Genomic DNA, 23,181 nt, shown 5'->3' on the forward strand with positions numbered 1-23,181 from the left:
CCTTAAGCCTTGCCATCCACTCCCCATCCCCCATACCTTTGTGGCTCTTTGGCTTGGTGCTCATCTGAAGATAACATTGGGAATTAGCAGAATCAAATTCCATAAACTAATGATGCACTTTGTGCACAACTAACAATGGGTATGACATAAAAGCATTTAAAAGTAAAATCAAAGCCATAGTTTTCTGTGCTAATTATGATGAGGTAAAAAAAAAAAAAACTATAAACCTCGATCGATCGATCGATCGATCGAGGTTGGTCTATATATAGGTTGATATCTATGTATGCATTTACATTTTAACTTAAAATGTTACTACTATATTATAAAATAAAATGTGTCCTTACTCTTGCACTCAGAACATGACATCATTATGTCGCCCTTTTATTTAACCCACAATATATTATTTTAGCTGATGTACAATTATAAATACGAAATCTGTTTGAACGACAACAGACAATAAACAATATTAATGGGTACTCACAGCAAGATCGTTTAGGTCGAGAGATCAATGATGTGATGACGAATCCTTCTTCAACGAAGCTAGGCTACTGACATCTGACTTTCAGAATCTTCCAACGGTTTTTATTTTTAAAAATAAAATTCGAAATTTGTTTTGTTTGTGGGGGGCGTGAGGGCGTCTGAGGGAGGGAGGGGCCACGGTGATTGGCAATGTTCCATTGTGAGCGCGGACATTGATAGGTTCGCATGTCGCCACGGTGATTGGCCGATTTCCATTGTGAGCGCGGACATTGATAGGTTCGCATGTCGCCACGGTGATTGGCCGATTTCCATTGTGAGCGCGGACATTGATAGGTTCGCATGTCGCCACGGTGATTGGCCGATTTCCATTGTGAGCGCGGACATTGATAGGCTCGGTCCATTATGAGGCGGTACGACATTGGCTAAACCGTTCAATGTGAGAATGGAGAGGGGCAAGCGCCATTGGAGGAGAAACACCGACTAATGTGAGCGAAGTAGAGCTAAAGCTGGGGAACAATAGTCTGCTTGGGGGGGGAAGAAAGGAAGGAAGGGGGAAGAAAGGGGGGGGAGAAGAAAGGGGAAGAGTGAGGCCGATCCCAGAGTCGCGAGTTCGATCCTACCAGTCGCCATACTATGTTTTAGTGAAAAGATTTCCCACAATTAATGTTTAAGTGTTATGAAGTAACGGCTGTTTTTTTGTATCTTGAAAACATTTTAAATGCTTTTTTGTACAGATAGTGTAGTACTGTAAACTAAAACCCAACACTTGTCATAAAAGGCTTTCTTTTTAAAACTTTGAATTGCTTAATTAATTTTGCTTTTTTATTCTGATATATTCAAATTAATGTGTGAAATTATACTGTATACTATATACTTGATGTATATTTTAATGTCCTTAATCATACCCAGTGCTTATTTTCATTTTTCACAGCAAAACAGTGACTGAAACTAAAATTGCAAGTGTCTTTCCTAAAGTACTTTGAGTGAAGTGAATGATATCTTTTTTCTAGTGTATGCTTAAATTACCAATAATTCAGAATTTGAAGCAGCTAATATTTACTCACAAAAGACCATAGACCTTATCGGTTTAAAAGAACCAAATATTTATTCAACAATTAAGACAGTGAATTAAACATTTTTAGTTAGTCCCAAAACATTGTAGCATTTGGATGCAACACATTTCCATTGAAGTCTCCCATTTCTTTTTCTTAACCAAGAAATTTGTGGTTTGCTGAAGGACTTAAATCCTTTTACTGTATGGTTTGTTGAATTACTTTGTGTACACAATGACAATAAGAATAAATATCTGTATCATTAACCCAAAACAAAATAAACACACTATGAACTAAATAAAACTTATATACAGTGAAGTTATTTAAAATAAAGAAAATGTTTATTTTTTCTTTTTAATTTGTTCCAGCCACTGCTCTTTAGTGAGACTTTCATTAGAGGGACAGTAAATTTGCCCTCTATATTGGCTGTGTCCTGTTTCAGCTATTCTAAACTGCCCGCATTTTTTGCATGTGTTGTGCAAAACTTTGCGAGTCAATTTTCGAGGTTCTCTACCAGGTTGAGCAGGGGCTGCTCTGGGAGCCAGAGCAGGGGCCAGAGCAGGGGCCAGAGCAGGGGCCAGAGCAGGGGCCAGAGCAGGGGCCAGAGCAGGGGCCACAGGATAAGCATGTGGAGGAGGGGTGGAGAGGTTCCACAAACTCTGTTGCTGTTGGGTAGTGAGGATAACAGATCCCTGTGGTGCCATTGGAGTAATTGCCACTAGCTGAGGCCTTTTGGGTGGGGCAGGGAGAAGCTGCCGCTGTCCTGATGGATTTGTCCCATCAGTGAATTGTAGCTTTCTTTTTAATTTTGACTGCCCCACAGTGTTGGATGGTAGCCTATATGTATGCAGTGGCCCTGAATGTGGTACGCCGTAATGCGGGCGTATATTTGCAGGCAGAAGCGGGTCAGCAGCTACAGAAAACTGGCTGGGAAGGTTTAGCCCTTGAAGTACCACAGCGGTCTCTTGCCTTTTGACCCTTCTGTTATGCCACTGAACCAGGGTGGTGTAGCTAACATCCACTAGCTGCAAATGTGTCTGCCCCATCACAGCTCCATTCGCCAGAACGAGCTGCCTGATCTTTCTATAGTCTTGTAGGATCAAATCCCACCTGGAGACTGTGCCTGCTCCTCTTTTCTTTGGACTACGATGGATATTGCACAGTCGGACAAAGATGGTCTCCACCAAGCGGCAGCAGTCTGGCCATTGGGCAGATGGGGCTGGAGTGGTTAGAGCATGCCTCTTTACACTCTCAACCCCAGGAGTAAATTCTTGCCTCTTCTTGGGGGACCGAAACCTCCCAGTGTTCAATCTTTCTTGATGTCTTGCAGCAAATATCGTTCTCTGTTTATCAAACTCCAGCAGGTTCTGCCACAGAGCAACAATGCAGCTCACCTAAACAGGAAAATAAAACAATTTTACATTAGGACAACAATATGCAAGTGAGGTGAAAGGCGTGTGCATGTCTGCAGCAAGCAACAATGCATGTTACTGACCTCCTGGTTGGTCAGCACCAGTGAGGTTTTGCTCCTTAGCTCCACCAGATACTCAGCCAAGCTGTCAACTTTGTCCAGGCCTGGTACACCGGCCTCATCTAAACCCTGAGAAAACATAAATAATGTTGAAGTTATTTGAAGTTTTATTAAATTTTTCTTCAATTCTACAGCTTACTATGAATGCCCACCTCTGACATAGGCTCAGCAATGTTAGGCTGGGTGGAGGCAGCAGACAGGGTGGAGGCAGCACGCTGGGTGGAGGCAGCACGCTGGGTGGAGGCAGCACGCTGGGTGGAGGCAGCTGACTGAGTGGAGGCAGCAGGCTGGGTGGAGGCAGCAGGCTGGGTGGAGGCAGCAGACAGGGTGGAGGCAGCACGCTGGGTGGAGGCAGCACGCTGGGTGGAGGCAGCACGCTGGGTGGAGGCAGCACGCTGGGTGGAGGCAGCTGACTGAGTGGAGGCAGCAGGCTGGGTGGAGGCAGCAGGCTGGGTGGAGGCAGCAGGCTGGGTGGAGGCAGCAGACTGAGTGGAGGCAGCAGACTGGGTGGAGGCAGCAGGCTGGGTGGAGGCAGCAGACTGAGTGGAGGCAGCAGGCTGGGTGGAGGCAGCAGGCTGGGTGGAGGCAGCAGACTGAGTGGAGGCAGCAGGCTGGGTGGAGGCAGCAGGCTGGGTGGAGGCAGCAGACTGAGTGGAGGCAGCAGGCTGGGTGGAGGCAGCAGGCTGGGTGGAGGCAGCAGACTGAGAGGAGGCAGCAGGCTGGGTGGAGGCAGCAGGCTGGGTGGAGGCAGCAGGCTGGGTGGAGGCAGCAGGCTGAGTGGAGGCAGCAGACTGGGTGGAGGCAGCAGGCTGAGTGGAGGCAGCAGGCTGGGTGGAGGCAGCAGGCTGGGTGGAGGGAGCAGGCTGGGTGGAGGATTCGAGCTGTGATGTAGCTGAGAAAAGGGTCTCATCGTCTAGCTCTGATACTAGAAAGTCCAAAGCTTCTTCGTCCACAAAGCCTTCATCTTCCTCTGCTACATTAGCCTCCACATCTTCCAGCAGAACATCTGTCTCTTCTGAGTCAGGCTGGGGTTTCAGTGGCTTTCCTGTTTGACTTAGAAGGTAGTCAACACCCAGTAGCTCACCTATGGAAAATCAAACATATTGATAGTAAAACATTCCAAAACATGTTACATATTATTGATTTTTTTATACTATAGTTTATCTTAAACTGTTTATCCTTCACATATTTCATTTGTACCTGTGTACTTTGAAGGGGGCATAAATTGTGGGACGTACTCTCGTCCCAGCACCTTCAAGCTGTTCTGATTTATGGACTGAGTCATGTCTCCAGCATATGTCAGAAGAGACGATGGTTTGTTGGTCACTGCTGCAGAACCCCGATCCTGATTCCATCTATTCAGGCCTTCCAGGAGGTAGAGCTGGAAATTCAGTAAGTTTGCACTGGTTCCTGTAAAAAAAGGAAAAAAACAACACATCATATTAATGTCTTTGAAACAATACTGGTTGATCCAGTTTTGCAAAAAATATACAGTAAAGTATTGTAGTCATGTTAGAAAGCGACTTACCTGGAATAAACCTGTTTAAATGACAATGAAATGACTCCAGGGATGTAGAGCCTCGTGAACAGCGATAACGTGTCAACTTGATTCCGCTCTTGTTGACACTGCCCACCTCAGTGTACAACTGAATCCCTGCAACATCCTGAATGCATTTCACATGCCGTTTTTGGACACCCCAGATGTGTTTTATCCTGACTTCATCCAGTAAGGGAACCCCCATCAAATCTCTCCCTTTTGGACCAGTCAGCTCCTCCAGCAGTCGTTCAATAAGGACAGTAGTGATGTCCTCTCCCCGTGTCCTCCTACGACAGAAATTACTCAACTCCTTCTTGGTTATCTGCCTGTCCACCATGGTGTTGGTTATACCTGGCCTCTGTTCCTGCTGGAGCTGCCTTTCTTTCGCTCGTCGAAGAAGGTCAAGGTCCCCTGCATCCCACTCAAAAATGCAGGAGGACAGTGCCCGCATGAAAGCAGGATACAGAGGGTGGGCATCCGTGGTACAACCAACAGCCAGCCTCCGCATAAAGTGCCAAATGTCCAGGCGAATGTAAATATCTGGCCACCCTCCAAACCTGGCCTGCAGCTTGCTGAGGCCTTCACTAACACAGCAGCCACAGTCCACATACAGCACCTTTGGAGGTGCAGCCCCAGCCTGGCGGTACCGCTCCATCAGTCCTGCAGCCATTTTGTCCAGTCCTGGACCCTCCTGGACAGTCAGGACACTATTCAATATTTGGCCCAGCTCATTGCTGACTGACGACACCCACAGAGCCGTTCCTTTGCTGTGGCCAGCCAGCTTTTTGGTGATCTACAATAGAAAGTGTGGAATTAAATCTTGCCGTTTCTCATGTCTACAGAAACCACTGTCGGCTGTGTATTTCATAACATTTTCAATGTACTTAGAACAATAAACTTTTCACAAGTTTAATTGTTTGTGAAACAGAAAAAAAGTTATCCCAAACATTTTTAAAATTATTAGCGTTTTAAATTTAGTAGTGTACAACTTTTTTTCCAAGTAGGATATAATAATCAATATTATTATTGTCAAGTTTTTTGCTCTCTTTAAACCACCTCAGCTTCTGCCCAAACTTGAAAAAGCTTGCTTCCCTCAAAGAAATGCAGGAACCACTCATTTCAGCGACATCTTTTATTCATCTTTTCTTTTTGTCTTTAGATTAGTTCAATTAACAGTGTAAGACCACCATGATTTTGCAGAAGTAGTCACAGAGAGTCACAGAGCAGGTTGAAAACCTACAAACAAATGAAACAAAATCAATTACAGATCACAATGAACTAATGAACTAGTTTTCCAGGTAATGTTAATCTACTTTTAAGTGAACAGTGAATGAACAAACAAACTACATTCCACACACATAAATCCCATTTCATCACCAAGGCTAATTTGGTCTTCTGAATGCAGATTAAATGATATAAACTGTGCATAATGTCCAGTTCCTACCAGTGGTGTCTTTGTGGAAGCTTGAAGCTGAGGCTCTTTGTCTGAAGAGATCATTGTGAGCACAGGTGTGCCAAGTTACCTTATAGACTTCAGATAGGCCTGATTGAAAGGGAGGGGTGCGCTTGATTCTCTGTGATGTGTGTGCCAGTTGGGTGGAGATAGTAAATGCACTCACAAATGTACCATTTGCTGTTTTAACTTGACGATTATCATTACATGGTTACTAACCTTTTTGGTGGAGTCCAGCTTCAGAACTGTCCCCAAGGTGGAGGTGATGCTGGCTTTTATGTGTTCTATGCGTGACAGAATATCTCTGCCATACACTGACAACAACCAGCGATCAGTGGGGATGTCAGCTGGTTCTGGGGGCTCCTGGCACACCACAGGGAAAAGGCTGGGTCTATTTACAAAGTTAGCGCACTCCTCCAGATAGTGCCCCAACCTGTTCAGCCACTCCTCCCCGTGGTTTTCTTTCAGCTGCTTCAGCAGCCGTGCTGAACTGTTGCCCTGTGTCCTGTCTCTCATCAGCCTGATCACTCGTATGTCACAAGCATACCTGGAAGGCAGATTAACAAAGTATTTATTTTGCAGTTACATTTGCATGTAATGTAATATCTTCATTCCTTCAGTTAGCATTTTACTAAATGTTTTACTCACTTTTGGGTGAGGATGAGCCGAAATAGTTTCTGGTGCGGCAAGTCCAGCTGGTCTCGGATGCTCTGGGATGTTGATAGATACGTGAGATTACACCCGCTGCACCTGAGTGTCTCCGTCACAAGGAGGTAATACCTATCAATATCCAGGACTTTCCGAGCCCTCTTGTGGATGCCAGCACCTGTAAGATGATTCCCACAAGTTTTGCAGAACACCCTGACCTTCCACTGATGGTAGGGCATCCATACGAGGAGCCGATGTGAAAAAAACCTCTCAGGTGTTGGCACCTGATGGTAAATGAGGGCCGGCGCAGGAGGCTCGTACCACAGCTTTAAATCTGGGCGCAGTTTGCCAGATTTAAAGAGGGTATTTGAGATCCATCTTTGATCCTGCACAGGGATGGTTTTCCTCATCTCACTCGGCAACCAGAAAGAAGCTGCATTATCACCTGCAGCTGGTTGTAACAGAGACGTTGAAGGCTGTTCCTAAAAACAACAGAACATAAATATGTTTGAAAACAGATATCTTAGAACTGCTTCACTTTAATGAATATACAATGCTGTACTCACAGATGCAACTGTCTTGCCGGAGTGTGTCTGGGAGGATGGAGCAACACTAGGGCTCCTCACAGAGGGTGGAGAAGGACTTGGGCTCCTCACGGAGGATGGAAAGGGACTTGGGCTCCTCACGGAGGATGGAGAGGGACTTGGGCTCCTCACAGAGAATGGAGAAGGACTTGGGCTCCTCACGGAGGATGGAAAGGGACTTGGGCTCCTCACGGAGGATGGAGAGGGACTTGGGCTCCTCACAGAGGATGGAGAGGGACTTGGGCTCCTCACAGAGGATGGAGAGGGACTTGGGCTCCTCACAGAGGATGGAGAGGGACTCGGTGTCTTCCGGGCCACCAAGTTTGGCTTCACTGAATCCGAAAGAGAACCCCCAAAATAGGACTTAGTGAACTGAAACGAGAAATGTACAATCATGTGAAGTATATACTTTATAAATCACTACATCAAAATAAGCACAAGAAAATGTTTTGTTCAAAAACTATTATAGTTTGTTGCCAAGACAGAATCAATAATATAAAGTATTGAGCAAACAAACAAGAACATTTACCCTTGACAAAGATGGAGGGGACCTCAGGAAACAGCGGGTGGCTGTTGCTGTATCTCCAGAATTAGATTGTGAACCCACAGACTGTGGGGTCAAAGAAGGAGGTGCAGAAGGAGGCTGCAGTGCAGGCTACCAAAACAAAGATATTTTAAGTATAAAAGTCACCATTCACCAGAATTGCAAGAGACAAGACATAGCTTCAAATTTGACTAAGAAGTGATTGTTATTAGATATTATTTTAAACCAGCTTACTTTAACAGTGTGAAAGCCACAGTCACAAGTGACAGACGCTCCAAAAAGGGTGGTCTGTCCCCGAACTTGCATGGGGCATTTTTCTATCTGAAACAGTGTAACATAATCTTATTAATGACAGCTACTCAAGTCTGTCCTTTTTTATAAACATATCTACACACACAAGTGAATGAAACAGTGACTTCACTTTACCTTCTGATAGATATCATGCCATTTCTTCTGCCTTGGGGCTGGTCTATTCCCTGCATTGGAAGGCCAAACCCCAGTGCTGGCAAATGCCTTAAGCCTTGCCATCCACTCCCCATCCCCCATACCTTTGTGGCTCTTTGGCTTGGTGCTCATCTGAAGATAACATTGGGAATTAGCAGAATCAAATTCCATAAACTAATGATGCACTTTGTGCACAACTAACAATGGGTATGACATAAAAGCATTTAAAAGTAAAATCAAAGCCATAGTTTTCTGTGCTAATTATGATGAGGTAAAAAAAAAAAAAACTATAAACCTCGATCGATCGATCGATCGATCGAGGTTGGTCTATATATAGGTTGATATCTATGTATGCATTTACATTTTAACTTAAAATGTTACTACTATATTATAAAATAAAATGTGTCCTTACTCTTGCACTCAGAACATGACATCATTATGTCGCCCTTTTATTTAACCCACAATATATTATTTTAGCTGATGTACAATTATAAATACGAAATCTGTTTGAACGACAACAGACAATAAACAATATTAATGGGTACTCACAGCAAGATCGTTTAGGTCGAGAGATCAATGATGTGATGACGAATCCTTCTTCAACGAAGCTAGGCTACTGACATCTGACTTTCAGAATCTTCCAACGGTTTTTATTTTTAAAAATAAAATTCGAAATTTGTTTTGTTTGTGGGGGGCGTGAGGGCGTCTGAGGGAGGGAGGGGCCACGGTGATTGGCAATGTTCCATTGTGAGCGCGGACATTGATAGGTTCGCATGTCGCCACGGTGATTGGCCGATTTCCATTGTGAGCGCGGACATTGATAGGTTCGCATGTCGCCACGGTGATTGGCCGATTTCCATTGTGAGCGCGGACATTGATAGGTTCGCATGTCGCCACGGTGATTGGCCGATTTCCATTGTGAGCGCGGACATTGATAGGCTCGGTCCATTATGAGGCGGTACGACATTGGCTAAACCGTTCAATGTGAGAATGGAGAGGGGCAAGCGCCATTGGAGGAGAAACACCGACTAATGTGAGCGAAGTAGAGCTATACAGTCAGCTATACAGTCAGCTATATATATATATATATATATATATATATATATATATATATATATATATATATATATATATATATATATACATATATATATATATATATATATATATATGACAAATGTGTGTGCAAAAAATAATAGAGAAATAAAGGAAAAAGGAAGATAATGTAAAAATCATTGATTAAATAATATAACGCATTGTACTACATATTTCTATCCACTGTTTAGTTGTCCTATTGGAGTCTTCAATGTAATATGAAACCAAAGAAATGAGGAAATGGATCCCAAACCTTCAATCATTACTAGATTTTACTTTGCTAGCTTTGTTCTATGAAGATTATGTTGAGTTCAAGTTATTTTGAGCCCCAAGCAAACAATCCATTTTAGTGTCTGTGGGATATTTGAACATGAGATTTGATTAAATTAGAACTACACAGATTAGAAGGAACATAGCTTTATTCTGCTTCATTAGAACCTGATCACATGAACCATAATCAAACATATTTAATTACTTCAAATCAGTAATATACAGATTGTTCTTGCATGTCAATAAGACAGATTTTATTTTAAATGTATGTGCCATCACTGTTTTTGGCACATAATTTCCATGCTGAAAGGTGCAGCTCTCTGGACATCCTGAAGTTGTGAACCCACTGGGAGTCTGTGAAGCTGGACAGAGACGGAGGCCACAAAATGGTCTGATGTGCCAGTTTACCAACATCTGAAAACATACACAATATGAATATTAATTCATGTGCAATGTGTACATACTGTAACAAAAACAAAAAAACAATACTGTGGCTGAAATTAGTGCCTATGTTTGGTGTATTACAAGTACAGTCATAGTTAATAAATTAGAATGAGTTCCTAAGAGAACCTTTGAAAATAATGTTAAGCATGTATTTAAACTTTTTTCTCTGCTGGTATATTCTAATCTTACATGCTTTGTTGTCATTAGCTGTAACTAATGACTATAATTTTGTGTATAATTATAACTTATAATAAGTCATAATTATAAATAAAAACTTTGAAACATCCCTCTGTGTAATTAATCTGTAGCTGGTTTGTGAACTTAGTTACTGAAACACATTAACTTTTCATTAATATTACAACTGATTAAATATGAGTGTAGTGGTAAAACAAACATCAACGTTAGCTTACCATCCAACGTCCAGGCAACCGGAGGACTCCCTACCCTTCAATCAGAAGCCAACTTCAGCGGCCACTTCGTCCACACTATGAAAACCCTGATGGTGAACCTCTGAGTCCATGAGAGCTGCAAACTGAAACATACGTTTTGCAGGAGAGTTTCACGAGAAAAATAAAAAATTCAGGAGCTATAACACTATTATAAAGTTTCTGACACAAAACACAATATATATTTATGCTTTTATTTTTTATTATGTCAGTTTTGGTCCTTCATACATCCATTTTATTATGTTTTATATAACACGTGAAGGTATTTGTTCTCAACCTTTGGTTCTTTGTATTTCTCAATTTATTCAGTGTTGCAAAATTAATAAAAATCATATGTACATATCATTTTATTTACATTTTTACATTTCCATAAATATGTAAGATGGGGTGTTTTCATTTTTTTAATGAAAAATTTGGTATTATTGTTAGAATAGCCTACACTGCTTAGAGCAGAGCTGTCTAAGTCCAGGCCTCTCTAGAGCTACTTCCCTGGAAACATTTAGATGTGTCTTTGCAACACACCTGAATCAAAGTAATGGCACATTGTCAGCCTCTGTAGAACTGAATGAGCTGCTGATGAGGGAATGTGGTTCAGAGACATTGGAGAAGGGATGAGACTGATTGGACCCAACCTTCTTTCTTAGAGAGTAAGAGTTTGTTTGTTTTTTTTACACTGAATTTCATTTGTGTTTCGTTTTCTCCTAAACAGACAGCTGAGCTGAAGTCTAAGCTGCAGCAGTGTTCTGTGAACATGTCCACTCAGATGACTGGCATTGGCTGCTACGTGTCCTGTGTCAATGACAAGTTGGTAACTCCTGTGAAATATGTGACTGCTGATGAGTATCATGGCAGGAGGCTAGATGCTGTGAGTGAAAATTAATTTCCTTGTTGAGGGACACTGTTTTGTTGTTTTGTTTTTTTACATCATGAACACATTTTGGTATGATAAGTTACCATGGGCCTCAACAGGCTGTGACTGTGAAGGAGCTGCAGAGATCCACAGATCCACAGATCACTGCTGTGAGTGCAGGTCTGGGAGAATGGCAACAAGCCGTAAATAGTCCAGCTGTGACAGGGACAGCAAACACACTCCTACTATTGTTGACCCACAGGCAAAAAGTGAAAAACTGCATATTGCTCTGACGCATTCCTACCACAAAGCATGACTGTGGTAGCATCATGCTCTGGGGGAGGACATTTTTCAGCAGGGACAGAGAAGCAGGTCAGATAGAATGATAGGAGGATGGCTGGAGCTACAGGAGAATCCTGGGAGGAAACCAGTTAGAAACTGGAGGAAGTTGACCTTCCAGCAGGAGAACCAGCAGAACATCCAGTCAGAAATATCAAAACACAGTGTATGAACCCGTATGAGAACGGACCAGTCAAAGTAACAAATGAAATCCAATACCAGCTGTGTTTCCATTGACCTCATAATTGTGCAAATTGTAATTACAAAAGAATTTGTTTAATGAAAACACGCCAATTTCCTGAAAACACTTTTTTTCCCAATCAAGTCTTTGTACTAGGATGAGGTGGTTTTTGGTTGGTTCGACTTTAGTGAATTTCACAAGACCACTATGGAATTAAATTCTTTTGCATCAACATGAGTCATGTGATCAACAACCAGAAAGGATGAAGAAGATGACATTAAGTTGTAGGAGGATCATGTCATGGCATGTTTTTTAATTACTTTTGCATGGACAAGAGTATTCACATGTAATTTGAATTGTGTTTCTTCTTTAATAAAATCTCTGCAATTGTAAAATTGTGGGTGGGGGAGGGGGGTTTCCAACATTATCGACATATCAACATAGAAGCTAAATTTTCATTACGAAACTGAGAATGTGTGGCGAGACCTGGGAACTGATGTTCAAAGACGCTTTTCAGCCAGTCTGACTTATTATGTTAGTCAACCATATCCCAAACCACCTGTAGGTGGACCTGCAGCAAAATGTGTGTCTATATGTGCAGAGTCCTCACTCCTTACTCTGACCCCTGTGAGGTCCACAGGACTTGAATGAGTGAGTTTGGTGTGGAAGAAGTGCTGTGCAAAACCCTGACCTTAAGCTTAAAGACTTAAGGTCTGGGATGGAGTCAGACTGCTGCTCCCAACACCAGTGTCTGACCCTAAAAAGCACCCCTGGAAATATACTCAAATATTCCCATGAACACTTTGAACCCTGACAGAAAGACTTAAAGCTGCCACCCCCTCCTAAATGCATTCTATTGAAATGGGATCTTGTTAAATTTTAGAAAAGTCTAAAGGTGTGTGAATGTATATATATTCTTTATTTCCCAGGTTATCTGCCTGCAGTCCTATGTTCGGCGATGGCTAGCCCAGGAGGAAGTGGAGCAGCTGAGGAGAGAGCGAGCTCGCCGCCTCGCCTGGTTTGACCTTCAGGAAAGAAAGTGCAAAGAGGAGAAAGAGGCGCAGCTGAGAGAGCGCCGCAGGCGCTGGATGAACCCACAGACCAGAGAGGACTTCAATTTGCTCTACCATGCCCTGGAGAGTAGGCCTGAGACCCAGGGCTGAGGGTGTAAGAAACATCTATGTCTGGATGTCTGGATATGTATAATCTCTTCCTGTCTGCTTTTTGCTTGTCAGAGTGGAGGAATGAGGAGGAGGAGCAGATAAACTGCAGCCTGCGTGGTGCTGAGAGGAAAGCAGCTCTGTGCGCGTTGCTGGAGCAGGAGATGGAGTTCATCGCTGCCATTGGCCGCCATCAAATCAACGTAGAAGCTATCAATCAAGATAAAATCATCAGGAACTTCCTCAATAAGGTCAGAGGTCACTTTTTTGCTCAAAAGGCTCACTGAAAACCTGGTACTTTAAAACACCTTTAACGTCAAGATTGACATTGCTAGACACACCAGCTAAAGGCTAACATTCACCTATTCACACTCACAAACACACACATTTAACACCAATATGCATATTGGCAGGTAACCTTTGGGTTGAATGCCTTGCCCAGTGGCACATCAACATATGGCAGAAGGAAACTAGATTAACTTTAATGAACTTTAAACTATTCAGATCTATTTGTGCAGCTTCAGTGGAAACAGCTCATGAGACCTTCCAGACAAATAAGTTTCCTTGGTGACTATAACTAACCTGCTTCAGCCTTGTAGCCAACCTGAAGATCTAAATATTTAAAGGTCTGTTTTGGATTTTATGTTAACAAGCAGGCATAGCAAGGTAAATGAGGTAAAGGAGCGCATCTTTAATCACCCACAGACTCAATCCAGGTGTGTGGCAGAAGGGAAACACCTAAAACATGGCAGGAGGGCGTGAGGACACTGCTTTAAACAGACTTGAGTCCTTACGTGCAGATTCATAAGAATTCCATAATTGTTAAGTTCATTAACTCCTTCAGACCCCTCGTCCACCAGAATCGACATGCTATTTTTCTGGGATTAAACCAAGAAAAGAAAATTAAGGAATTTGTTATTTGCATGATGGATCTTACAGATTGGTTTCCTATTAAACAAAAACAATAAAGTTTAGACTCTTAACTTGATACTAGTGAGTTTCAGGCATCAGACAAGATGAGCATGGGTATGAAACAAGACGGGGAGTCAGAGGCGCGGTAAAGGAGGGGAAACTGATGACAATTCTAGGGGCCCATGACCAACAGGGGCCCTCTACAATTTATTTATTTTTTGTTCATAGAAATAAAAAAAGGGGGCCCTGTCAATTACAAAATTAATCATATTATATTTTCAAAGATTGTTTTTAGCAGTAAAAATTTAATGTTCTCACTCCGAGATCATAAAACACACGTCTATATTTGCCCGGAGAGTGGAAGACACGAACGATTGTGGGAGTTACTATGCTGCTAAGAAAAGTTATAAAATCAGGTTTTCAAAAAAGAGAGAGAGAGAGAGAGAGAAAAAGAAAAAGGCAAGAGTGTTAATTTATAACCCAGTTTTTCTCTGAGAGGTGGATAGACTGTGCGAGATTATCAACCATATAGCATAATTAGCTTAGCTACAAACTACTGTTTGCCTCCTTTTCACTAGCATTTAATGAATTAAGGAAAAAAATTACCAACATATTCATATATTTAACTTGTCCCTTGTACCTTTTACCACTTAACAGATGAGTCAGTCAGCAGCAGTTATAACACACGTCCCTCCTGACCCGTCCTCTCCTGAGTGAAATTAAAGCTGCAGTATGTAACTTATATAAATATTTTTTCCACATATTTGTTAAAACTGTCATTATGTTGTAACATTATGGTATGAGAGGTAATCTGTGAAAAATCTATTTCCTCTGCCTTCTCTCAGTGCTAGAAACAACCAGTCAGTGGCAGGAGAGTTTTAATGCTGTCAATCACAATCTCATGTGGCTCATCCTTCCTCCCCCTCAATTTGTGCCGTGCTACAGCTAGCATAGCACAGAGCTGTGCAGATTCAAACTGTGAATGCTCAGTTTAGTTAGCATGGCTACCAATGACGGCAGATAAACGGTTTCTTGTAATGATAAGTTGTTTCTCCACCATTAGCACGTTTAGCAGTGAGTGAATGAGGCTAATTGACAGTGCAAAGAGCGTCCTACTAGTTCTGATTGGTTGTTTTGGTCAGAACGGTGCATTACTTTAACCAGTAATAGTAATTCAGGAAGGAGATGGAGGAGATTGATTGTTTTCACAGATTATCTGTCTCATAACAAACTGCTACATTATGACAGCTTTAACAAATATGGAGAAAACACATTTTTATTAGTTATGTACTGCAGATGAATAAAATGCAACTACATAGCATTTTGAGAAGTCTGGATTGCTTCATGTGTATTTTGCACGTTGCTTTTGACTGATGCTCATGGAGAGACATTTCATTAATCTAATAGAAAAGAATGTAAGCAACCTACTTGCATACTGGATGTGGACTGTTGGATGTTAAATTCATGAGCAGTAAATATTGTGCTAGTATCAGTATTGGACCACAGAAAGCAAGGCAGATGCAAGCCTTTAAAATTGTGACGCTTTTTATGGGTCAAATAGACTCAAAAAAAATTGTAGCAGCAGCTGCGCAGGGGGGCCCAAACAAATTTTTTGTCAGGGGGCCCAAGATTCCTGTCGGCACCCCTGCGGGGATGAGTAAGCATCTGTTTTACATCAAAAATATAATTGTTCATAGCAGCCTAAAAATTACTCAGTATAATTTTAAGCATTTCCAGTCATAGTATTTGAAGGTATTTTGACATTTTTATTTCTGTCATGAAGTAGTAGGATTTTTTAAAAGTTGAATGTCCATCCCAATGGACATCAGGAGTTTGTGTATGTTGTACAACACTTAATTATTCAGTGTTACCATACAAAGAAAGAAGCATTTATGAGCATATTATAGCCATTTTGTGGTTTTTTAATTATTTTGTTGTTTTATTTTTTCAATGATGGTGTATAAACTCCCAGACTTTCTTGAACTGATTGTACATCGAGAGATATCTGATCTTGAATGCTTGGATATATGAAATAAGCCATGTGAGAACGGGAATTAGATGGTAAATTGAAAAATAAAGCAGTCCTAGTTTTTCAGTGTCTCATCCAGAGGTGTTCAATGGGTGGTGTTGTCTTGCTAGATGAAATTGTCAGTCTGTACCACTCAAAAATCTGTGAAAAAAAGTCAGTGTCCACCAGATGCAAAAGCCATATAGTACACAGGAAAAACACACTCCTACTATTCACATGTAAAATCCAGCTGTGCTTTGTGCCACACTGAAACTGGTTCAAGGGTGTTCGTCAAAAATGAGAGATTACATGAAAATACCCAGCAAGCTGATGCTTTGTCAACGGTTTGGTAACTGTGTAATCCAGAGGTTCCCAAACTGTGGGGTGCGCCCCCTAGGGGGGTCGCCGTGCCATTGCAGGGGCGGGGCGTGGGAAGCCATCTGGATGAAAAAAACCCCAAAACAAAACATGAACGCTGTATGCGTTGGGTTTTTACCTTAGAATGGCCAACTCTCTGTTATTCCTCTGTCAATTTGATATAGTAGGGGCTTCCACACTTCCCATATCTGTGTCCTCTGTCACTTTTATCAGCAGTTTAAACTGTTTAATCCGTTGTTAACGTGTCGTAACCTGTTTTTCCGAGTCGCCTTTAAACGCAACATGAGCACTACGACACTCGCGCTGGGTTTCCACCTGTGGGCAGTGAAGGAGACCTGCTGCTGGGAGGAGCTACAGGTGTGTTAGAATCACGGCAGCAAACCAGCAAAACACAAAGAACTTTTCAATTTTTCCCCCAAACTAACAGACTGATGAGTAAAGCTGTCTGTGTTCAGCTACGATTTATTTTGTCCCCCAAAAAGTTGATTCCCCCCCCTTGTTCGTCTGGAGCCGGGGCTGAGTATAACAGGGAGTCTCTAAGAATCCACCTCCCACCCACTTCGCTCACACACATTGTTCAACCAGACAGCTATTTGTAAGCCTTAGGGGGGCCCAGAAATAGTTTGGAAACCACTGTATTAAAGGAATAAAAATCAGCTGAGTAAAATTTTTTTGGTCCACTAGAAAATACTAAAGGGAAACCGGTCGTGATGCGTCTTCTGTGTCGAGGTTTCGGAGCATGTGTCGAGTAATCCAGGAGAATTTTTGTGAAGCGCATATTGAGGCTTGTGGTAATGGAGCAGGTTGTGGCATTTAAAGCCTCACAAGCGGGGTGTACTTTGTGACTGATTCAGGAACTGGTTTGTCAGTTTGCTTGCAGATCGAAATAAATGCCAGAACGTTGCTGTTTCACCCATCACATTTTCTTTGTTTTAGGATTTTATTGCATGTTCGTTCGCAGTTCATTGGAGCATCTTTTTTTTCTGATTGACCCAATTTTCCCTTGTCTGGCAGTGTTATATCTCCAAATAGTTTCACACAGTAATAAACCTTCGCCTATGTCAAAAAACCAACGCAGTGAGTCCTGTGTGTCATGAAATGCTTGTTGGTGGTGGTGAGAATGAGACCTGGTGGAACCAGGTTGTAGTGAAATTGATGGTTTTAATGAAGATAAACACAAAATCCAGGCACCACAGGTGAGCAGTGAGGGTAGGAGCTCAGACACTGAGGCAGGTTAGACTAGACACACCTTACAAAACAAGGATCCGACAGGGAGCAGGGGACACAGGTGAAATTAAATCCACAAGGAGATAATCAGGGGGAAAAAAGGAACAGCTGGAGACAGTCAAAGGGAAGACACAACAACACAGACTCAATAATCTAGAAACACACAAAAACCAAATCCTTATAGTGCCCTCTAATTTCTAGTGTTTTAAAAGGATAAGTATCCAAATGAATTTTAATAATTCATTATTGTTGAGCTCTGTAGAAAGGCAGAGCTCAATAATCATTTAAGGAGGAATCACCAGGTTTTCCAGTGGAATCAGGTCAGCTGAGCTCAGCCAAGTCATTTTAGGATGCAAAGATGATACAGCACACATCCTGTGGAAAATTGGGAGATGACAAAATATTTGATCCCAACTTTTATAAACCTGCTGATGCGTTTCTTGCTTAATCTGCTTTTCTGTAGCAGACAGAATCATTTCAAAACAGAAAACTACCTAAACCCAAGCACACTTAAAGATTTTATTTTTAAGTAATAAATAATGTAATTTTGTTCTATAATGATATAGCTTGATTAATCATAACTCTCTCCCCCATTTGTTTCCAGTTTTCTTTTTGAACCAGCCATTGTTTCATATAAACCGATTAAGATTATAAGAATTTATGTATCAGAATCACAAATCATTGACTTGTTTATTCAATATTCAACAACAATGTATCATGTTGTTTTGACGTTGCCTGTTTTGTATTGTCCACTTGATGTCACAGTAGAGCAAATGAAGCATCAGCTCATGAGTCAAACATTTGGATGGGATGCCTCGATACTTCATGAAGTTTCATCTCGCCAGCTTGCAGCAAACCACATAGACACAAAAACTTCAGCTAAATCCCTCAGTGAAACACAATTACTGATAAAAACAGAGCATCCAGACAGTATTTCACTTTTTCCACAATTTGTTTTATTCCAGCCTTTTTCCAAATATTTCCTCAAAATTCTACACAAAAATACCCAATGTTGAGTATGTTTTTTTTAGTTCTTTGCAAATTAAATAAAAACAGAAAACCCAGAAATCACATTTACACAAGTATTAACTGCCTTAGCTCAAAGTGGACATATACTTTTAAATCCTTAATTTTCACATGTAAATAATCCTCTTATGGTCTATATAAATCTGAGAGTCCTTAAGGTGCATTTGGGTTAACTCCAGATTGGTGTGTGACCTTTGACCTGCTTTGTCAACTGTGGGACCAAAAGTGCTTGCCTTTCCAAATCAAGTTGAATTGACCACAGCTGGAGAAACAGGATCGTCAGTGGAAGCAGCTCAGTGTAGAGCTTCATTAACAACATATTAAGCAAAGACTGTAAATACTTTTGTAAATGTGATTTTGAATTTTTCTATTTGTAATAAAGTAGCAAAACATAAAAAAAATCCACATTGTCATAATTAAGGTATGTGTGTATAGAATTTTGAGGAAAGATTAATTTGATACATTTTTGAATAAGGCTGTAAAGTAACAAATTAAAAAAGTGAATACTTTCTGGATGAACTGAGATAAACATATCCTGGTCCTCAGATGCCATCCCCATGCTCAGCTCTGTTCCTCAAGACAATAAGTGAACTTCCTTACAAAGGAATGGCATCATTTAAGGAGGAATCACCAGGCTTTCCAGTGGAATAAGAACAATTGCCAAGAAACATTAGTACAGCAAAGCCATAATAAAACATACATTTTCTCCCTTTTTGTGGCAAGTTTCAGGTTTAGTACACCAGATTTCAGAAATGAGGAATGGGTAGACATGCCATAAAAAAGCAAGTGGAACCTTCAACCTTGTGGCAGTATGTATAGTTTTGCCATCAGCAGAAATCCTAACAGCTTTGTGTACCCGGTCCAGGCAGCTGCTGCCCATCAGTGGCGATCAGCCACAGGTCGTCTGTTTGAGATGGACTCTGTGCCTGACGTCAGAGCCAGGGCGCTGAAGGAGATCTATGACGACATCAGCAAGTTCCCTGTGGACCAGCAGGAGAGACGGCACTTCCTAGAGAAGCTGAGAAACACTGTTATGGTAATATTCTTGAGATCACTGCAGGTGTCTGCTGTCTGTGCTTCACAGAGATGCTGACACCACTGAGTTTCCTTATTGGACAGGAGCACGAGTGTCAGCTGGTGTGGGACATCATTGATCTGATTGACAGGGAAATGGACTTGATGGGTCGAGATGTTAAGGAGCATAATCTGGAGGGCCTGAGGAAGAGGATCTGCACTCTTTTCCTTCAGTACATCAGAACACCAGCGTTTAACCCCAAAGTGATCAAACTGCTGAAGGTAAAACCATATGATGTTCATGGTGCTCTTTATGTAAAGCCAGAGGGTTTACTGTGATGGCATGTTCAGTCATAGATCAAAGCTGTCTGTCTTCAAGATCTCTAGATCAGTGTTTTATCCTTCTTAATCCTTTCTAAGACCTTTCAGCCTACTTCATGTTGTCAAGTGATTTCTTGATGACATTATGTACACATATACAGGTCCTTCTCAAAAAATTAGCATATTGTGATAACGTTCATTATTTTCCATAATGTAATGATAAAAATTAAACTCATATATTTTAGATTCATGAGCTGTTTGCCAAAATCATCAGTATTAAAACAATAAAAGACCTGAAATATTTCAGTTAGTGTGCAATGAATCTAAAATATATGACAGTTTAATTTTTATCATTACATTATGGAAAATAATGAACTTTATCACAATATGCTAATTTTTTGAGAAGGACCTGTGTATATATATATATATATATATATATATATATATTAATTGAAAAATGTTCTCCGTATTTACTCCACTTTTGATACTGTAAGTATTAGTCTTTATATTGATATTGAAAAGACTTTGAAAGCAAAGCACATTTGATTTTTATTTAACTTTATGAAGCTGGGTGTTTATTTTTTATAGCCATGCAGAAGTAAAAATTTGGCACCACTGGATGGAATCATTGAAAATGGAAACAAATGATTAAAAACAGCAATTTATGCAAAGTAAATCTATTCTTAATACATGAACTACATTAATAACCATCTGAAGTTAACTTACATCAAAATGTCCTTGGACATGTTGACTTTAGAGATGTGTGTGAACAGGATCTCAGCGTAACATAGAGTCTGTTCTAGGTTCACAAGAAACCATCTGAGCTGCAGCACGACATGTTCTTCTGCCACGGGTGCCAGCGCTACCTTTGGTCTGCCGACTTTGGTTCAAGTACCACTGGCTGCCGGAGTCGTCGCTGCCGAAACTGTACCAGCCTAGACAATGTCGCAAGACCTCGAGATGACAACTCTGTGTACCAAAACATCCTGAGGAGGTTGAGAACTGATGAGCACCGCCTCAATCCAGAAACTTCCATCCCCTTCTTGCTGCAGGTAAATGCTACTCTCTCTGCATGTGAGCAACTCTCGTTTATGTGAAACCCTGTCAAACTCAGTGACATACATTAAGATTTCTTTAAGAGAACACATGCACCTCATGTTTTACAGGTGTCTGGAGGTATGGATTTATCTGAAGACATTTAAAAGGCGAAACAAACATAACTTTCTCATTGGTTTAGTTGAAAAAGGAGTGCATGTTTACAAACAACATGTTATTTACTGATGTTTTCTTAATTTGAAAGAAATTATTTTTTACAAGTAATCAAAACAACTAAAAGAGATTTATCTAAACACACAAATACCGAAATTCAATCTTGAAATTACAGGGAAACCACCAAAATAAATCTAAATTAGACCTCAAACAGGCCAACATACCTACATGCTGACCTTTGCTTTTGTCCAGGTGGACGACATTCGCTACCTGATAGAGAAGGTTTGGTCTTCCTGCTCAGCTCTGAATGGCAGCAGAGACATCTACAACCTGGTGTTTGCTCGCTGGGATGTCCAGGAGGACTGGAGCCCCTGGAACTGTATACTGTTGTCCAAAGAGGAGATTTCAGCTCACACACAAGTGGAACACATCCATAAGGTTTGGTCAAGTGGCTGGCTGTGACTGAGGTTCAGCAAAGTGGGAACACAGGTTTTACTGAATGTATTTTCCCTGGGCTGGCTACATCCAGTTGTCTGACTGAATCTTTCTAATCTGTGTTTCCAGGCATATGAAACTACATTCATCCAATGGGTTGAACAGAAACACTCAATGGCACGTCAACACTTCAGCAAGAACCCAGTTATAGCAAAGAACCTGGGCCTTTAGTCAGGTGCTGCTGCACAACCAGTTTGTCTTCTTGGCCTGTTGGTCACTAATGAGAATCCTGACCACAGCTCAGTAACCCCAGGACATTAACAAATCCTGTGTCCTTTTATTATACTACTCTCACTGCTTCTTTCAGACATGTTTGCCTTATGGGTGAAATAAACAAAACACTTCATGATTTTTATTGTGTTTCTGATTCAACTGACTTCTAAATCAGACTCAATGTGAAGAGATGAGACTGATAACAGGAGCTGAAGCTAAGCTATAAGACTTCTGGGGTTTGTTTTAGCTGCACTGAAGTGACAGCAGTACTTCACAACAGGGCACAGATATGGAAAATGTGGGGGCCCCTGTTGCATCATATCGAGATGGGAATAATAGAAAGTTGGGCACTTTGAGGTAAATAAAGTGTTCAAAAGACCCTTATATATATAGTTTAAGTTTGGTATTGAGTATTACTCTTTGTATTATGTGTTTTCTGTTCAGCGTTACTTTTGTCCCTTAAGGCATACCGTAGTTAGGGCAGTGATGACGTCAACACCTTGCCGTAGCCAACGTTGCTGGTGTCTGGTGGGGAAGTTTGGGGAACCGAGCCGCTGTGCTAACACGTGGGAAAGACCACAAGATATGTGTTCTCCTTAAGAGTGTGCGTCATTGATGAGTAAGTTGCAATATTTGAGTGTTTACTGCAGCTAAATGAGTGATTTGAAGTTTATTTGTTTACTATTATTTCACCGGTTGCTAAGTCCGAGCTATATGCTACGTGTGTATTGTAGAGCATTGTGTTGAACATACATATCTATTCTCAGTGGAGCAGAGACATGGTTATTAGTTAACTGTGGAGTTAACTTGTACGGAAGCGCATTGCTATCACGCAGGAAAAAAAAAATTTCGAGCGCTATCACGTTATAACGTGATACGTATCTCGTTAAAACGTGATAGTATCTCGTTAAAACGTGATAGTATCTCGTTAAAACGTGATACGTATGTCGTTAAAACGTGATACGTATGTCGTTAAAACGTGATAGTTATCTCGTTAAAACGTGATACGTATGTCGTTAAAACGTGATAGTTATCTCGTTAAAACGTGATACGTATCTCGTTAAAACGTGATACGTATCTCGTTAAAACATGATAATTTTAGGTCCAGGAAGTGGCGGTATTATGCTAGGCTAGTACAGTGGCTAACATGAATTGGTCAGGTTTCCTTTCATGTTTGGTCTACAACATGTAGAGATATGGATGCTGCTTTGCACTGTGGTTAAAACCATTAATAGCATGCGTACTCTGAGCAGGATCCTAAACAGAACGGGACTGCACAGAAGGAAACGTCAGTCCGGTCCTCTAGCTGTAGCGGCGTTC

General features: G+C 41.3%; 2 protein-coding genes and 1 long non-coding RNA gene across 3 annotated transcripts; 1 reads left to right on the plus strand and 2 right to left on the minus strand.

The window, feature by feature from the left end:
* Window positions 1-1,718: 1,718 nt before the first annotated feature.
* Window positions 1,719-7,846, minus strand: LOC148159559 (uncharacterized). Its single transcript, XM_088006691.1, has 3 exons — window positions 7,268-7,846; window positions 6,870-7,183; window positions 1,719-2,108 (listed from the first exon to the last, which is right to left on the minus strand). Exons 1-3 carry the CDS (start codon window positions 7,679-7,681, stop codon window positions 1,874-1,876), a joined length of 963 nt encoding a protein of 320 aa, XP_087862817.1. The 5' UTR covers window positions 7,682-7,846; the 3' UTR covers window positions 1,719-1,873.
* Window positions 4,049-4,750, minus strand: LOC148159560 (uncharacterized). Its single transcript, XR_015763128.1, has 3 exons — window positions 4,592-4,750; window positions 4,264-4,473; window positions 4,049-4,147 (listed from the first exon to the last, which is right to left on the minus strand). It is a non-coding gene; the product is annotated as an uncharacterized LOC148159560 (long non-coding RNA).
* An 11,574-nt stretch (window positions 7,847-19,420) lies between the features above and the next one.
* Window positions 19,421-21,997, plus strand: iqub (IQ motif and ubiquitin domain containing). Its single transcript, XM_014978184.2, has 5 exons — window positions 19,421-19,645; window positions 19,729-19,905; window positions 20,748-20,996; window positions 21,406-21,591; window positions 21,718-21,997. Exons 1-5 carry the CDS (start codon window positions 19,421-19,423, stop codon window positions 21,817-21,819), a joined length of 939 nt encoding a protein of 312 aa, XP_014833670.2. The 3' UTR covers window positions 21,820-21,997.
* The last annotated feature ends 1,184 nt before the right edge of the window (window positions 21,998-23,181 follow it).

The sequence above is a fragment of the Poecilia mexicana genome, unplaced genomic scaffold (assembly GCF_051168715.1).
Source record: "Poecilia mexicana isolate PSO_F unplaced genomic scaffold, ASM5116871v1 scaffold_6, whole genome shotgun sequence".
In the NCBI taxonomy this organism is placed as follows: Eukaryota; Metazoa; Chordata; class Actinopteri; order Cyprinodontiformes; family Poeciliidae; genus Poecilia; species Poecilia mexicana.

Bases quoted from the DNA above. Each gene is read 5' to 3' on its own strand.
- LOC148159559 (XM_088006691.1), bottom strand. From the start codon at position 7,681: ATGATTGTACATTTCTCGTTTCAGTTCACTAAGTCCTATTTTGGGGGT. The intron at 7,184-7,267 runs GTGAGTACAGCA...TGTTGTTTTTAG, and splicing joins CCGGCAAGACAGTTGCATCT to GAACAGCCTTCAACGTCTCT. The intron at 2,109-6,869 runs CCACAAGAGGGC...CCCTGCTCTGGC, and splicing joins CATCTTACAGGTGCTGGCAT to CCCTGCTCTGGCCCCTGCTC.
- iqub (XM_014978184.2), top strand. From the start codon at position 19,421: ATGTATAGTTTTGCCATCAGCAGAAATCCTAACAGCTTTGTGTACCCG. The intron at 20,997-21,405 runs GTAAATGCTACT...GCTTTTGTCCAG, and splicing joins CCATCCCCTTCTTGCTGCAG to GTGGACGACATTCGCTACCT. The intron at 21,592-21,717 runs GTTTGGTCAAGT...CTGTGTTTCCAG, and splicing joins AAGTGGAACACATCCATAAG to GCATATGAAACTACATTCAT.